Raw genomic sequence first — 18,213 nt, 5'->3', positions numbered from 1 at the left:
GGTGGATGGCTCATACTCTCTGCCATCACGCTGCGTTTGGTGGCCGCTTGCCCTGCGTCATGTTCCGTGTGCACCGAAGATGTAACCCTCTGTCACCACTTAACCTATATAGTAGGTAATACCGCCAATAACCCTACAAAGCCGAGTTTAGCGTGTCTGCAAAATTCACCGTCACGCCTTCCATTGCACTGACTGCTGTCTGGGCTCAGCCTAAAGAAGTAAACCTTTAAAGAGCAAGCTGTTTTTAGTCACATTCCCAGTGACTAAAGACCGATAACATTATGTTCTTTTCCTGTTCCTGGTGGTCTCAGCCAAAACTAAAGACTTTCAGAGGTAATTGAGACATTTTGCTATTACAGGACAATACTACCATTTTATGCAGCTACATTTTTTTATATAAAAGAAAGAAATAGATTACTTAAATTATATTTTTGTCTACATTTTGTACAGATTTGAACTCTACCACTGGCTGGAAAAAATATCAATGAATCAGAAACCTGCACTGCAATTGTTCAGCGTTAGTAAGATTAAGTCATGTACCAGAAAAATAGATGATTATCAAAGTGCACCTAATTTTGAAAGTCTAGTCTTTTTTATTGATGGTAAATGAGCTGGAGAAATGCTAACAAGATACGCTGCCTGTATTCATTACATATTGCTTGCTTAAGTCAACAATTTAATAAGACACCTTATTAACAAATTTGAAGAGAATGTGATTTACATCCTGATATCTAAGAAGAGATAAACAAGCTATAAAATCTAGGAATGAAAATTTTTCAGAAATAAGTCTGAGTTGAGATGAAGAGCAAGAAGATGATTTCTTTCATTTCTAAAATCCTATGACTTTACGGGAATTAAGAGGTAGCTGTTATTGTCATCCCTGACAGGAGAGAGACAGCTTCAAGTCAGTTGTACACTGCTCCCAATCAGTACTGAAAGCATTTAAATGCTATGCTGCCACCCTCTCAGTTGGATTCCTAACTTCACTATATGTGTGTGTGCATGTGTCTATATATATATATACATATTATTTTTTTACCTGGAGATAGCGGATATCTATAAGAAACAAATATTGCTCATTTACATTGCTATACCTCTGTAGCTTCCTTCTTATTTACAGCGTGCCAAAACTGTGAAGTTAAATCTCATAAACACAAAGAAGGAAATGGATGACTTGTGAGTGGAGTGTTTGTCTAGTCCTAAACAGGAAGTAAGTGACAGAAACAATAGTATGTTCCCTCAAAGTTGACAAATCCCTAGAGGACTAGGGATCCATAAAAACAAAACTCCCTCAACTCATTAAAACAATGATGAAATAAAGTGCTGAACTGGCCAGAATTAATAGAATTCAAATAATCAGTAATAAGTATTTTTTAAAAATACTGTGACTTAAGCTTACTTGTGCTCCAGAGATGGGAACAAGTCTTAAAAAGAAGGTAGTGTGAAAATCCTTTATCTTGTACATTTTTAAAATCTCTTTGTTTCAGTGATGCAGTCTGTATTTCATAAGGGAATCGTGACTTGCTTCCCTCATGGATGATTGTGCTAATATCACCTGTAGACCTCCCAGGGACAATGGACCCTCCTACCCTTATGACACTGTCATTTGCAGTCAAAACAATTTTAGCATGATAAAGATGTGTTACAATAACTCCTGATTATAATATATCTTTATTGAGTTAAAACGCTTTGATTTCTAATGACAGAACAGTGATAGCTCTGAGGTGATTATGGCGAAGGGATTTAACAGTTGGAAGCCCTGCGTGCCACCTGTCATCATATGATGGACTTCATCGGAGGGAGCAGATATCAGACAGGAGGCCAAGATGGCCCAGACTATAACGAGAACCCCACTGACAGATCCTCAGGTTGTCTGCCGAGAATATAGATCCTCGCCGAGTTACCAACTTTTAGCCCGGAGCCAAAAAGCGGAAGCCAGCACTCCTTCTCACTCCCCACCCCGTGGTCCCGCTTCCCAGCCCCAACCCATACCTTTATGTTTGAGAGAAAAAATGATTGACTTCACAGCATAAATAGGCATTGCTAGTGGGAAGCTGGTTAGCAAGCTCAGACGCAGGCTGGGCTTTTGGGTGAATCTGTACTGGGCCAGCAGGGCTGGCTCAGGTCAGTGCTCACAGAGAAGCAGCCTGAAAATCCACCTTCAAAAAATACATCAGTGATAATAATCCCAAACACTGAATTAACTTTGACATGTAAAGGAACAGATGGGTTTCTGTTCTCAAATAAACATGTCATGGTAACAAAGAATATAAAAATCCATCATTCTGATAAAGAGCCTGACTCCCTCTTAAACCGAGAAATTGGAGACTTGTTTCATTTTGTTTATTGTTCTTACCCAGGTGATCAGATTTTTCCAGAGGGTATTGATTATCTCTGCTCTGCACCACACTCCCTGCCCACTCGTGTGTATCTTGCTTCTAGTCTGTGCTTTTCTTCCCCACAGCAGCCCCTGTGACCACAAGAGTTCTGATCATCACTGATGGATCCCTCTCCTCTGTAGAGAGCACAAATCTATCTCTCCTGTTTAATCTTGCCCTGCTCTCCTTGAGCAGAAATGGCATTGAGGATGTGCAGGAAGATGCCCTCCATGGCTTTTCAAAGCTGCGGACGCTGTTGCTGGAGCACAACCGGATATCCAGCTCCACGCTCACGGATCACACCTTCAGCAAGCTTCGCAGCCTGCAGGTGCTGGTGCTTAGCAATAACGCCCTCCAGACCCTGCGAGGGTCCTGGTTCAGGAGCAACAGGGGCCTGACCCGGCTCCAGCTGGATGGGAATCAGATCACTAATCTGACAGACAGTTCTTTCGGAGGCACAAATCTCCACAGTCTCAGGCATCTGGATTTATCTAACAATTTTATTTCCTACATTGGGAAGGACACCTTTCGGCCCCTGCCTCAGCTAGAGGAAGTGGACCTTTCCCGAAATCGGCTGGCCCAAATGCCCGATGTTTTTACTCCACTGAAGCACTTAATCCTTCTGAGCTTAGATAAGAACCAGTGGAGCTGTACTTGTGATCTCTACCCCCTTGCCCGGTTTTTAAGAAACTACATTAAGTCCTCTGCTCACAAGCTCAGAAATGCCAAAGCCCTACATTGTCAGCCACCCACCGCTGCTGTGGCTGCTGCAAAGAGCGTGCTACGGCTGTCTGACACCAACTGTGACCCTAAGGCTTCCAACCTCACTCTGATTCTAAAGGACAGAAGTCCCCTCCTCCCAGGGCAGGATGCGGCCCTGCTGACTGTCCTGGGCTTTGCAGGTACGCCAGGAAGAAGCGTACTCTACTCTTCTCCCTCCTCTTGTCCATGTCCCTGACACACACTACATGATGCTTTTCCTTGGCAACTGGGAAAATGTGCCAAGGCTTGTGGAACGGGGAATGTATAAGCAGATGTAGGAGGATGTTAGCTGATTTGGTACAGGTTGCAAGAATATCCTGTTGCAGAAAAGCTGTATAACATAAAGAAAACGACCTTGCACCAGAATTCAAGAGCTCTATCCCTGGTATAACTATCACTGTGATTCTGAGTAAGTTAAATTGCTATGTAGACTTCAGCATTCTTGTTTGTAATGAAGGAATAGTGTCTACAGTTTATCAATCGTCCATGTGCTGAAGAGCACTGATGCATGTATTAAGATGCTGGGAGTTAGGGATTAAAAAAGTTATGAGACATGGATTGTCTCTTTCTTCAAAGCACCCACATATGGGTGCCTCTCTGTGTTGTAGTAAGGATCAGTGATTGTCATAACAGCACCGAGTGCACGAGGAGGTGCTGTTACGACGATCATGTGCATCCCACTCTATGGTGGTTGTACAGCATAGTGATGAAGCACATGAGCTCTGCATTTGAATTGCCCAGGTTTGGATCCTGGCTCTGCTCTTACTTGCTGTGTGACTTTGGGCAAGTCCTTTGACCTCTCTGCACCTTGGTTTCCTCTTGTTTGGGGATTCGAATTCTAACATTTCTGTTTGTCTCTTTCAAAAACTTAGCCCATTCCTTCACAGACTAAGGAGGTTATAATATTCAACTCTTTAAATTTTCTTTGATAGTTCAAAAAAATTGAAATTATGCATCAGCTGCCATTGCACCTAACTGAATGAATGGTACAAGCGATGCTTGGTGTCATTAGCGGAAGACCAAATCTGCATGAGGTTTCTTGTGTTATTTACCTCAGTGTGTGCTTCGCCCTATGCTTGCAGTGCATGGTAAAATTCTCTGCACCTGTGGTAACCATGGCGATGAGAAGTGCATGTGTGTGCACACATGCGTGCATGTGTGTTGGGAGATGGGTTCTGCAAAGCTGGAAGGCCAGAGGCTCACATCCAGAAATGAAATTATGCGTTTTGAATATGTACTACAAATAATCATTCCATAGCAGATTTCCAGCAAATTAATTGAACATCAGATGTCTAACTTCTAAGTTATACATGTAATCAGGAGAGATGGAGACCAGCATCAGGTCTAGGCAAAGGAACTACCACTAGTTTTTCAAACTCATTTGAAAGTCAATTCAAATCATCTCAGAAAGATGAATTGTTTCAAACACTGTGCAGCCATGTCAGTAATTATATATGCCAAGAAATAATTTACTGTAAAAGATGAAACAATAGGGCAGAGATAGTGTTTTTCTTTTAAATGTGCTTCTTTGAATACTAGTTCTGGGGGATAATTAATAGATATTGCATAAAACAAACACAGATTCACATATAAGCAGTATGTTGTGGGGTCCACACAGATGTGGGCTATGTTGGATTAGACAAAGGGAAACGGGCTTCTTCACTGGAGAATTTCTCATTGCCTTTCCTTTGCTAATGAGCATTATGAGTCCAGGAGGGAGAAATAATGTAAAGCATTTCTCAAACTTATTGACCATAAACCCTCTTTGTCACAGAGGATTTCACTGAATTATGTTTTGTAGGACATTGTTTTGGAAATATTATAATAGGGTAATTTTCAGTATCTTCTAGGTGTCTTTTATATGTTTTTCAGAAAAGATTTTGCTAAGTTAACAACTCCATGTTAGTGTAGAGAAAGATAGAAATTCAAAAGACTCCAAAGATTTGTCAAAATGATAGGATGCTTAATATGCATGGATAAGTTCTAATAATTTATAAATAAAATTATATACATGTTGGGTTATAGTGCACACATTTACCATCATCATGTATCTTTCATTGAGTAATTGTTAAAAATACAGGTTTTAAAAGAGATTCCTCTTCTAAAAAACCTTGGCTTACGACATCAGCTCATCCCATCCATTCCATTAAGACTCTGCCCCTTCTGAAGTGAAAGTCACTTACCTCTACCTCTAGGCAGGGGCAAAAAGGCCTGGAACTCTAATTTGGCCTCTGACTTCATTTTCTTCCTCAGCTATAGATAAACATCACAATTCAACGTAATATAATCATATTCAGTGAATTTAAAACTGATAAGTACTTATTTGGCACCACACACTGACATCTCCACACTGCTTATTCTGTGAGTGACCCGATGGATAAAAGTAGAAAGCTTTCAGGAAGCTGGAACACATTTCCAATACTTCAGTGAGAATTTATCATTAATTTTGCTTTTTATTTTGTTTTGTTTTTCCAACTGTTTTCCAACAGAATGATTGTCAGAACAGTTTTTAAAAATAGCAACAATGCCCATGGCAATGAACATTCAACCATCTTCTTAATAGCTCATTCAATCTGCCTACAAGCTTCATTTGCAGCTTTGGTCTCTGCACAGACGAAAAACGACCACACCTGACTGATAATGTGGTACGGGCATAGCTCTAATGTCCACAGTGCTCCCCTTGCCAATCAGACACACGAAGAGGGGAAACTTTACCTTACAATCGTATTATGCCTACTCCCATTTCAATGGCCGATGCATGCATTTAAGAAAATTTAGGCATTTCTTTCTTTTGTTGTTTAGTTTAGTACCTGCATCGACCATACAAAGAATTTTCTTTCTGATTTGCTTTTGAGAATTTCTTTTTTACCTAGCAGCTGAGTGTTGTAGGTACTAGTAGGGCGATACAAAACCCAGACAGCAGCAGCTGCGTCACCAGCATACACCCCCATGGCCATTCGTTGAGGCTTACTATACCAAGACGCTATGTTAACCATGTCACATATATTATGTCATCTAATCTCTGGGTGGTATTAATTATCACCATGTGTCAGAGGAGGACAATAAGGCTCAGAGCGGTTAGAAAATTTGCCCAACAAAATTGTCAGAATAAAGCTTTGAATCCTGAGTTTTCTTATGCCATATAAGGGAGATCGTGTTTCCAAAAATTTATTATTTTCATACATTTTAAACACTTAAAATCCAAAGCCCTCATTTGAAATAAATCAAACTCTAGGACCTGGCAATAAAAATATTCTGATCTAACTTTTGGTACGACTTTTAAAAAATGTTGTGTCTTTAATAGAAATTAAATTATTTCAATATGTTACTCCACTCTCCAAGATGTATTGTTGTCAAATAAATTAAAGGGAACTTATAAGACCTCAAGATTTAGTAAACTATACAAAGTTTGGAGGATTTTACCAGAAACTGTCATTATTTTTGTTTAATCTTTACTTTTAACAGAAAAAATGAAACAACCATGTCTGAAACCTTCATTTTTCTTTCAAGTTCAAAATATATCATCATGTTTTCATTAAAGTTGTCTGCAGTGGAGAGAACCAGGCATGATGCAGTCAACCAATGAGCCTAGAGTGCTGCCATCACCTCATTCACATCTTACATCACTCACTCTGCATTCTCTGGGGGAACTGTCCTGTCCAGGCTTCTACGAAGCTTGCGGGCAGAGCTGGGCTTGGAACACATTGTTCCTACATCCACCAATACCGACACCACGTCTTCCCGGTCACCATTTTAGGGATTTGTAAAATTAGGCCACTCGGCACTTTGCATGATTAGAATTCATAAACAGGATTCCTTATGTTTATTTAATACTCAATAAACATTTCTGGAGTGCCTCCTCTGTGCCTGAGTTATGAGCACGGGAGATACATTTTTGAACAAAACTGAAGATGGCCATTTTCTCACAGTGCCTAATTCTAGCAGGGAAGGACAGACAGTGAACAAGAAAATTAATAAGTAAACAGAATAATTTTATACTGTTTTAGATGCTAAGGTTAAAAAGGGAAAGCACTGTGACATAGAGGGAGCTGAGGTGTAACTCAGGGGCTGGTTTAAACATGTAGGTGGTTGATGATGTCATTTATTGAGATGGGAAACAACAAGGGAGAAATGGGTTAGACTCTGCACTTGAGTTTGAGAAACACTGCCTTTGCAATTTCACTCAATGGATAAGCTCTACCTTCATAGAACAGGAAATGACAATACCAGGCATTCCAAACTTAGATGCTAATCATATTGTTGAGGAAGTTCATAGAAGGGATGATCTTTGCAAGATTGAGGAAAAAAACCCAGCAGAGTTATCAATAAATTTGGAGGTAATGATTTAGATTTTAGAGGGTAAATAAAATTCAAATTAGCAGAGATAGGAGAAGGCATTACAAGCATCACTAAGAGCATGCACAAAGACTTAGAAGTACCTTTTTAGACTAATAAATTGAAGAGTTTGAAGCATAGTGTTTGAATCTAAAAAATAATAAACACAAGGCTAAAAGGGAGATCATAGCCAGATCGCACCAAGTCTTGGATATTGAGGAGTTTGGCCTTTATAATGGGAAGCCAAGGAGGTATACTGAGCTGGGGGGTGAATCTTTAGGGGTGCTCAAAATAGAACAGTACTATGTAGAATCGATTTTTCTTTTTGAGGAGGAGGTGTGGTATACAATAAGTTCAGATATATACTAACTGTGGACTATTTTGGGGATTGACTATGGGATTAAGAAATAGGAAATTTGGAATTAAGCTGGTTTCCCATAAGCAGAAAGAAAATTCTAATGCGTGAATTATTTTATCGTGAGTGAATTTCAGTCCATGAAAAAAAACCCTTTTTTCCCACTAAAGACATTCCAGATAGTATTGTTTCTTATTGTTTTTAATAAACACACAAAAAACGTTCAAATTAGAAAACAGAATGTGTTGATAATATAGCCTCTGTCTGAATTGCTATTTTTCTGCATGGTGATAGACCTCCCACCAATTCCGATGCCCTTTAAGCCATTAACCTTGATATTTGTGGATTTCACGTTTGGTGGCTTATATGTTTCTTCCTATGATGTTATCTTTTAATGGTCTCTCTGTTTGTCGCAGGAGCTGTTGGTCTCACTTGCCTAGGTTTAGTTGTATTTAACTGGAAACTCCAACGAGGCAAAGCAAATGAACACACATCAGGAAACCTTTGTTGCAGAACCTGTGGTGAGACCCTGTGTGCTCACGAGGCAAGAAATCACCACGCTAAGGGATACTGTAACTGCCGCTTAACCCAGGAAAACGAGATAAAGGTCCAGTCCATTGTGGGGTCCAGAAAGGAAATGGCACTTTTACAGGAAAGCAGCCATCAAGCAGCACTGACCTCTGAGTCCACAGCCCTTGAAATGTCACTTAGAAACCTGAAAGGGAAGGACCATGAGGCAGACAGCACTTGTGTCTGCCTTGGTGGCAGATTGCTACCGTCGGGATGTTCAGCCCCTCCTGGGACGATGGCAGCTTTTAATGAAGCAGGCTTACTCACAAGATACTGTCCAAAGACAGCTGAAAATCTGAGGAAGCTTGAGCTTGGGGAAGTCCAACCTCAAACTCTGCCACAGCATGTAACAAGAACAATAGGTGAGTGGTCTTGTTTTAGAAAATCCCATTCTAAATCCCTCTGAAGGAGGTAGCCTCTTTTAATTTCTTCAACAGGAGAATAAAAATCACTGTAGCACCAGTCCATTCCTTTTCTAAAAACATTGTGAGTGCGCGTGCATGTGTTTTGGGGCAAGGTATAGATGGAGATTCCCCACCTTCAGGAGCTGAGAGTGCATCCTGTTGTAAAGTGAACTTTGTGATCCAACACCTAACAATGTTAAAAAAATAGAAGAACCCTTTTAAATAGCAATAGTGCTGTTAAGATTTATGGGAGCCTGAGTATCGGCTTCCATTCTAACATCCTTCGAGCTCTAATGCCAATTCTGCAGTAAGCAACCTTCCCAGAGCATGACATGTTAGAAGAATGGGCCTTCTAATGCTAGTGATTCATTTCAGGAATGATGTCAAGACACATACTTTGCTTGCTGAGCTGTCAGGGATGATAACTTCCCAGTCCAGAGAAAGTCAGGACTTAATTCATTGTCCCATGTCGGGAGCCAAGCGAATCTGGCCGTGACATCTACCCACTGTACATGGGCGATGTCAATATTTAGGTGGAGGCAATGAATTAAATGTCTTCCTTTTTCTTCCTGAATAGTAAGGCTATGCTTTCAGGCTCAGCAGTGAAAACTTTGACAGCTGCTCTGTAAAGAGGTTCCTGTCATTTATTTGAACTGGATTACAACAAGCAGAGCTTTCTTTCAGAATGTGAGTGACAGAGGTACTGCACCAAGGCATGCTTACCTTGGGGATCCAGCCTTAAGGACGGACTTGGGGACCATAGGAAAAGAATAAAACTGTATGTTATTTCACATGTAGCATAAGCAGGATGTGAATTTATACCATTGCCTTCTCAGACTCTAGTTTTTACCCGTTTCTGGGGACTGCTGATTTGACTCAAAAGGAATGGCCAAGGAAATAACCATTGGCCATAAAAACCAGATCAGATTAGTTTAGTTTACCAAGAAAAAAACAAGTTCTTAATCTTTCAATAGAACATACTTTAGGCACATGCTTCATTTTAGCTTTGCCCAATGCCTTAACTTCTCTGTGGGAAAATCCTACGCTGAAGGGAATATGGCTTCTTAACCATTTAAAACCCAGTCCATTTTCTCATACAGAGCACACTGGTTGGTCAAACTGATAGACTTTTAAGAAACATTTGGAATCCTGCTACAGGCCAGGCATTGTACTACAGCTGGAGAGGACAGGTGTTTGAGGAGAAACCAACCAAGGCCACGTCTGCTCCCGAAACCCCGTCAGTACGGGGCACTATGACTGTGATACTGTCCAAAGGCACTGTCCGGTACCTTCCAACTGGAAGCACAGAGCTGGTGTTTCAGGGGTAGAGGAGACTTTAGCCACAATCTTGTCATATAGTTCTTCATATTTATCTCTGAGTCACAGAACTCTGTTAGAATCTGATAAAGGCTACATATTCTTTCCCCCAGAATAATTTTATACCCACATAAATTTTATACCCACATAAAGTTATATCCACATAAAGTTTCCATCTAGTCTAATCTTCTGATATCCAGAGAGTAAGTGGCTTCTCCAAGGTCACCCAGAAAGTCAAAGGCAGGTCTTAGATAATATTAGATGCTATTCTGAGGCTTAGTTCACCTCTTCCTTTCTATTGTTGAGCAGAAATAATTCTTTCTTTGTCTGGATAAGCCAAACAAATCCACAATATTGAGAAAGCTCACTAATAAGATGCAATTTTAAATGTAATACGCACTGTGGTTAAGCAGATAGGATTCAGTGTCAGAAAGACCGGGGCCAACTTTTGCCCATGTCATTTAGCAGGCATGACTGGGGGGAACATTCCACCTCCCTAAGCTTTTTTTAATTTTTAATTTGTAAAAGTGATAGAATAATAGGACTTGTCCAATAGATCAGGATTCTTGTGGTTATTAAGTGAGATGATGAATCTATAATATTTAGCATAATGCCTGGCTCTTAGTTTATGTTTTTGTCATTAATATTATTTAACATGTACCATTAACCTGCATCACATAAAAATTCCAGACAGAGCATTCTGGAACTCAGAACAGGCCATATACTAAAGTGCTTATTCATTTAGCAAATGTTGAATGAATGCTATGATCAGTGTTGGGACATAAAACAGGTATGATCTCTGCTTTTATGGATCCAAGATTATTATGTTCATTTTTCTTTTGTTGTTGAAAATTGAACACTATTCGATATTTTATCATGTGCTTTCTAATATTCAGCTCCAAGTGAGAAATTAATGCAGAAAAAAAATTACTATGGTTATTTGAAAAAGATTTAAGTATTATTCATATTTAAAGCTACTTAACCAACAAACAACTAATCAAAAGACGTCCAACTCTGAACATTTTTATTTCCAATTCCACAACTTTAAGTTAGCATCCCAACTGATTAAAATGCAGCCACAGGGAGTGTCATTGCAAATACAGCAAATTGCCAAATGTCCTTTGTGGGTTTGACGAAAAAATTAGAAAATATTCAAGAATTGCTATAATTGGAAGAATCATCTTTACCCCTTTGATAAGGTTTCTCAGCATCTGTTCGGTTGGGGTAATAAAACTCTGCTCGGTGTTAAATTCCTGCATTTATTGTTCCACAGATATCAGCAGTGACACATTTAGTAGAAGATATGCAACAGGAGCTTCAGCTTTGGCAAGAGAAAGTCTTGAAAAGCATTTAACAAATGAATCATGGCAGCTTCCAATAGAAAAAGAAGACAATGGCTTACAACCTCACAGGCAGCGACATTTTATTACCAGCTCATCATCCAAGCCTTATGAGCCTGAGGAACACTATGTACAAAAGACCTTACAAAAACATGAATCAAAATACGATGATCCTTGTGAGCTGTTCAAACGGAGCAGGCCTCGGTGTTTTCAGCCAAAGAATTCTCTTATCTGTAAGTATGTGCCCTATGACCAATTTAAAGATTATGTGAAAGAAAAGAAGCCACATAGTCGAGCACATTCAAAGTCCAAGAACGAGCAAATCCAAATTTATAGCGCAATAGAAAAATTTCTTATGGGTGAGGACAACATGGAGTTATCGGGGTTATCAACAAATATCAAGAAAACATATTCCCCTAGGAGTGTTAGCTTCCATGATCCTGGTTTAGTTGAAAAAAATAGGCTGGAGATGTCACCCAAAACATCAACCCGTTCAAAACATCAAAAAAATCAAAGCGAGCACCTGACCACCTTGAATCTCAGAAAAGGTAGCAGTGTGCGAGAGAGAAGCAAAGGAGGAGAATGGCTTACTGATACACAGATTCTGAAAGAAAAGGGGATCGATCAACCTGATCTCAAAGGGAAAATTAGAAAGCAAAATTTAAGGATAAAATTAAATTTACACCCTTTTAGAAAAGCCAGAGTCCACCCAGAAAAATCCTTGCCGGAACTCCCTCCAAAATGCGAGCAAGTATTGTTACATCCTAATAAATTATCCAAAGCTTCTAAGAAAGAAGCCAAAATAAACCTTCTGTCATCTGCAGTTTTTCCCCAACAGCCAGAGAGTAACAACTATACTGCACTCACTTCAGAGAGACTGCCTCTCAAACATGCGCCAAATCAGACCCCATATTACAAAAAACACACGAAAAAGGCTCCTCTGTCCACCGCTAACAACTTATCTGTAGTGAACCAGAGCTCCCTGGAAGGCAACTGTCTCCCTCCTGGCCTCATTTCTGATGGAAGCCCAGCAATATTGCCTGGACTCACAGCCCCTGCAGCCGAACACAGGCACTCACACGCTCAATTCTCCACTGAGCCAAAGGAAGGTGCAACTCACCTGGCATTGGTGGGTTCTAGTTCTTTACCAAGTTCTTGGGGAAATACAGTCAGTGGTGTTTTAGCATCCTGCCATTCGAGGAGGGCTGCTGACCAAGAGGCAACACAGCCTACTGAGCACACCAAGCAGGACACACCTGAGACCAGCCTGCCCACCCAGTTTCCTTTGTCCTTGGAAAATCCAACCCAACCTGTCAGTGTCCCGGAGACTGACACCTACAAGGAACAGACTGTAGATCAAACTCAAATGTTGCAACATGCAGGGCGACTCTCAAGTCATGAAGGACTTGGAAATGAAGAAAAAACATTAGTGACAGAACCCAAAATATCACATCAGATTATGGAAAATCGTATTATGGCGGAGGGAGCAGATGTAGGAAAAAAACTTCTTAAGACAGAAACATGTGATTCCCCTCTCATTCCCCAAACACAATCCAAGGACAACCTAACATTCACGAAGATGAATTCTATTGCATCCCCAAATAGGATGGAACTTCCCAAGGATAGCAGTACTTCTCTTAGTACTGAAGCCGTCTCACATCTAACCAATAGTAGTGAAAAAGAAACCGACGGTGCAAATGCATTGCCCAGAGAGGAAGGCACCCAAGCACTAGAGATAAAAATAGCAGGAAAAGAGGAGGAAAAAATGCCCAATAAAAGCAAGGCAAATGCTAGTATGTTAATGCAGACTGGACAGATGACCTTAAAAGGCACGACAAAAGAAAAGCAGCAAACTTGGCAAAATGGAAAATGTAAAAATCTTACATTACGTGGTTCAAGTACTGTTGAGGCTACAATTACAGCTGAGAGTTTGAGTGTTATGAATTCTCATGAAACTGAAAATAGACTACCTCCAAGTGAAATAGATCTTCAAATAAATAGTAACATGCATGATTTGAGAGAGGCTCCAAATGTTCAACCAGATCAAGACAACAGGGCGCAGAGAGATGGCACAGTGGCAGCAGAGACACTTGAAGGACTTCCCCCTTACCAGAGGTAAAAGACATTTGGTTTTGAGGCAGAAAACAAGGTGCCTCTAATTCCTAGAAGAATAAATGAAGCTGAAAACTCTGCTCTAAAACATACACTGCAACCCCCATCGGCTGAAGATGCTAATATATCACCTTTGGAGGCAGAACAAAGTGAACCAAATAACTCAAATAATAATCATTTTCTACTTTAGCTTTCTTCAAAAGGACACACGAACCCCCTCAGCTTTTGCATGCATTTCAAATGCACTATTTGGGAGAAAAAAGTCCTTTGCAACTCTTCGTTATCAGTGAAATAAAAGTACATGTTTGAGTATAAAGCAAAAATCAAAGATGGAGCCACAAGACATATTTGACACAAATGAGTTTTCTTCTCTAAGGAATGGGGAAATGGGAAAGAAAAATTTTGCCTAGTCCTGGAAAAGAAAGTCAATTTAAAAAAAAGCTTTAAGTAAATGAAAGATTGAAGAAGAAAAAAGTACTTGGGCAGATTTACACTTGATGTTTATTTTATGGAAATTACTATATGCATCTCAATTAGTGGTATTACAATATTGCTTTCCACACAGATGATTATATATTCATATTTGTGCCTGATCTGCTTTCCTAATCATGGTATGTAAATAAAAATTGAGCTTTGCTTGTTAACTGTAGTCTAGCTGATATGCATATTGGTATATTTCAACCATTTGAGAATGTTTGGTTGACAATTATGCTTGGTCTTACGTAGAAGTCTTTCAAACCTGTTAATTTTCTAAGAAGAAAATCGAGGATTTCTGTAAAATCTGTAAAATCCTATAAATCCACTAGGTGGAGATCTCAGCTTCAATCATTTTAGGAGAACAAATGAATCTTCAAGATCAACACAATGGATCCTGAACAAAAGGAATTTGAAGGAGCTTTATTGCTTTATTGCCAATTTTTATTAACTTCAGATGCTGAAAACTAAATAACACATTAATATGTAAGATTTCAAGGTTTGATCTCTTGAGTTGAGCATGCCACTATTGTTTGGTGTTAGCATTCCTTCCTGTGCACAGAAATTAAATGTGCTTATAAACATCAGATTTACAAGTAATAGTAGAATAAACGTCGTTCATTCAATGCCATACTTATTTGACAGATAGCATACTCAAACAATTTTGTTAATATGCCAGCGCACTGTTGAAAGCATACCGTCAAGGTTTAAAATATTTCACATTTTCTAGTGGGGGGAGAAAAAGGTTGCAAAGACAACTAACTTCCTCTCACCTCTCTCTCTATCTGTCTAGGTATCTGTATCTATATATCTACATTTGGCAATATTAGAAAGCTTAGAAGACTATTAGAACAATAAATAATGCTTACATGCCCCACATGTCTTCTGTTTTCCTTCTCATTCAAAATGGCCAGCAACTGACAATTTTCTTATTTGAAAGTCTCTAACCTTATTACCTCTCTTCTTTCTCTTTTCTCCCTGGATTCAATTGTCTTAGTTATAATTTCAACTCCTCTCCCCTCTTATTTTTGTGCAGACTCTCTGCTTGAGCTTAAATCCCATGCCATCTGCCTGCCTCCCCGTTCCCACTTCCTTTGTTAAACACCTTTAAGGTGAGAAGAGCCTGTATAATGACCCGCACAATAACTTGATTCTAACTGACAGCTCCCTCAGTTCTGTAGACCAGGTTACTTTTTTCTTGTTAGCTCTCTTTTTCTTTCTTTTTCTTGTCTTTTAAGCACCTTCACCTCACTGCAGAGCCCTTTGTTTTGTTCTCCTCTCACTGCCAACAACATCCCCGATATCTGCGGGCCTAATGAGTGCTCCTGTCACTGGCGACCTCTCAAGAGTCAGGGGCGACAGTGCTCCAGGACCCTTTTCTCTCTCCCATTCCCTAAATCCAGTCTTTCACCGCCTTATGATGTTCTGTTTCCTTTGAAGTGGTTCCCAGGTTTACCCCTGGTTCTGAATCCCCATGGTAACCATTGTAGTCTTTGTGTTGTAATCAACTGGATTACTAACAGCCCAGCTGGATGCTCTGTCTTCAGTGCCTTTTGCTTCCATTCAGACCACTAGTTCTCTGTGTGTATCTGGCACAGATTTCCTGGGGTGCTTGTTCAGATGAAAAGTTCCTGCTCCATCCCAGAGATTTTGATGTAGTAGATTGAGAACACAGCCCCTCGAATCTTGGTTTTAACAAACATTCCAGGGTCGTCTGGAGCATGTATATGCAGCCCACACATTAAGAAACAATGCTTAACTATTCCAATGCACTCTAGGAGAGAATTCAGGGTCTGCCTCCCTGCGGAACTACATACACTTCTTCTTCAACTGAATAAATCCTTCGCACCAAACTCAGATGAATTTTCTCCAAAAATTACTTTTATCATATTTCTTCACTGGTTTAGAGACAAAAAAAGAATTGCCCATAATTTCATGTCCAAATTTCCTATTCCGGTCTCCAAGGCTTTCCAAAATCTGATCCCATTTAACCATGAGGACTTCCACCCACCTCTCCCTGTTTTTCAATATGCATTTTCCATCCCCGATAGGCTGGTATTCTCATTGTCTTCTTTTACCTTTATAGGTTTTGATTAAGTTTTATCTTTATGGGTCTTGACTAAGATGACACACACAGGAAACAGTAATGTGTTTCAAAATCAAAAAGTGAGGCATAAACAGACATAAAAGAAAAAGTGATTAGTGAAATCAATAATCTGGAAAATAGTGACCAGGGTGACATGATGGTAGCGTCTTAGATCTAAATGATTCAAATGATGCCTGGTATACAGCTTTAATCCCTCAGCGGCTACAGTGTTTCAATAACTAAGTCTTTCCCTTGTATATTCTTACAGCAAATTTGCATATGTTCTCTTTTTGCAGATTTTTTTCTTTCACCAGCCACCTTCATTCAGCAAACTACCGTTTATGCTCACGATCTTAGCTCAGGTGTCAACTCGTCCAGGAAGCCTTACCTGACCCACATGAGCTCTGTGTCCCCCACTTGCTAGTATTCTTTAGTATGCATTCTCATCTAATTCAGTTTTTCTTCAATTTAGCTGGTAATTATAAAACCGTAAATATATTTATCCAGTTAATCTCCCTTTTACCACTAGGACTTAAATTCCACTGAGAGAATATGTCCAAGGAATTCCAGCACCTATTCCTGGGGCTGTAGGTAGTAGAGACTCAAAGAATAATTGTTGAAGGAAATAATGAAAACCAGCCCATTGTTCCCTTTTTCCTCACCACTCAGCCTACTGATATGGTAAAGACCTCACTGGGTCATGTAGTGATGACCGAGACGTGTTACATAAAGAAGCAGCTCATTTTCATAACGCTGAGATGGATACCACAACCAAGCCAGGGTCCACCTAACTGACAAGCCCAGATGTTGCCAATCAGAGACTTTGCTTTCCCACCCCGCTTTCTCCCCATTCTCTTCCTGAACCTCATCCCCACAGCCAGACCTGCACTGAGAGTCTTCACTGCTGAGCAATAAAAACCTTTCCACTAAGTACTTGATTTTGGCCTGTTAGTATGTGTGTGTGTGTATATGTTTATATTTATATATCTAAATCTTAATGTACCCTTTTTTGGCCCTATTCTGGTTTTCTTTATCATTTCCCTATCTGTTACTTATGGCATCCACTCTACCCCCCAAAATACTTTTAGAAGCTTCCAATGACTTGCTTTTTATTACAAAATTAAAACTTCCTTATATCCCTTATCTGTAATCATGAAAAGTCAGTTCACAAAAGCAAAAGGGGTTCCCTGGATTGCCACTTTATGCTATGCCTTGGAACATTTTATATCCCACAGAGAGAAGGAAATTCTGGATTAGGTATTTGGTACTCTTATTCCTGGAAAACATGTCTGAGATTCATTGGAAAGACAAGGAAAGCTTATCTTGAACTATTTTAATCATGTAATTTTTAAGACAAGTTTTTCTGCACATCAAAATTCAGATAGGATGATTGGAGGCACTGATAAGCAGTAATGATATTCATTCCTTTACTCAATAAATATTTTGGAGCACTTACTAAGTACAAAATGAAATGAACAAACAAAAAGTCCCAGTTTTTATGCAGCTAACATTCTGGTAGTGAGAGAAGATTTTACGCATAAATATGTAATCTCTCAGATTAAGTGGTCAAGAGTAGAGGTTCTTTTGAGATATTCGATCCATGTCCCATCATAATATTCCCTTTTCTTCATAAGAGTTTCCTGTACTCTTGTGGGATTGGGTATTGACTTCGTCTGGGTTTTGCCTTTCCAAAATAGGTAAGTAGCTTTCTCCTTCCAAACGTCTGGACTATGGCTTATTCTATTTCTCCTGTGGTGAGATGCTTTCTGAGATAACAATAGCCTCCCTTTATCTGCTCCTTTCTTTGTCAAAGGGAGATAAAGTGCCTGGGAAGGATCAGAAACAAGGACCTATAAAAAGAGAACAGCAATAACCAAGATGGTTAGAGGTGGGTGAATAAGGGCTATTAGGCCTTTTTGTATAAGGATCTCCAGTGTGAAGAATGTGAACTAAGTCCTTCTGCTCAGAGCAAAAGAATCGATATGGACTGACGTCAAGACACAAGGATTTCAATAGACAGCAAAACATAGTGGCAGGGGGACTCTTAGACACTGGGCTAAACCGTACTCTTAGGAAAGCA

General features: G+C 39.7%; 2 protein-coding genes across 3 annotated transcripts in view; one reads left to right on the top strand and one right to left on the bottom strand.

Annotated features, from left to right (window-relative positions):
• The window catches only part of TNNI3K (TNNI3 interacting kinase), a 266,119-nt gene that overhangs the window by 55,975 nt on the left and 191,931 nt on the right, over positions 1-18,213 (bottom strand). The gene's annotated exons all lie outside the window — the stretch shown is intronic.
• On the top strand, positions 11-14,486 carry LRRC53 (leucine rich repeat containing 53). Its single transcript, XM_045199468.3, has 4 exons — positions 11-111; positions 2,465-3,280; positions 8,247-8,762; positions 11,395-14,486. The coding sequence occupies exons 1-4, from the start codon at positions 60-62 to the stop codon at positions 13,578-13,580; spliced, it is 3,570 nt and encodes a 1,189-aa protein (XP_045055403.3). The 5' UTR covers positions 11-59; the 3' UTR covers positions 13,581-14,486.

Source organism: Desmodus rotundus, chromosome 3 (genome assembly GCF_022682495.2).
Source record: "Desmodus rotundus isolate HL8 chromosome 3, HLdesRot8A.1, whole genome shotgun sequence".
In the NCBI taxonomy this organism is placed as follows: domain Eukaryota; kingdom Metazoa; phylum Chordata; class Mammalia; order Chiroptera; family Phyllostomidae; genus Desmodus; species Desmodus rotundus.
Note: the sequence above shows the minus strand (reverse complement) of the source record. Positions and strands in the feature narration are given on the sequence as shown.

Coding starts and splice junctions, on each gene's coding strand:
- LRRC53 (XM_045199468.3), top strand. CDS start 60: ATGTTCCGTGTGCACCGAAGATGTAACCCTCTGTCACCACTTAACCTA. Junction 112..2,464: donor GTCACCACTTAACCTATATA/GTAGGTAATACC, acceptor TCTTCCCCACAG/CAGCCCCTGTGACCACAAGA. Junction 3,281..8,246: donor GACTGTCCTGGGCTTTGCAG/GTACGCCAGGAA, acceptor TGTTTGTCGCAG/GAGCTGTTGGTCTCACTTGC.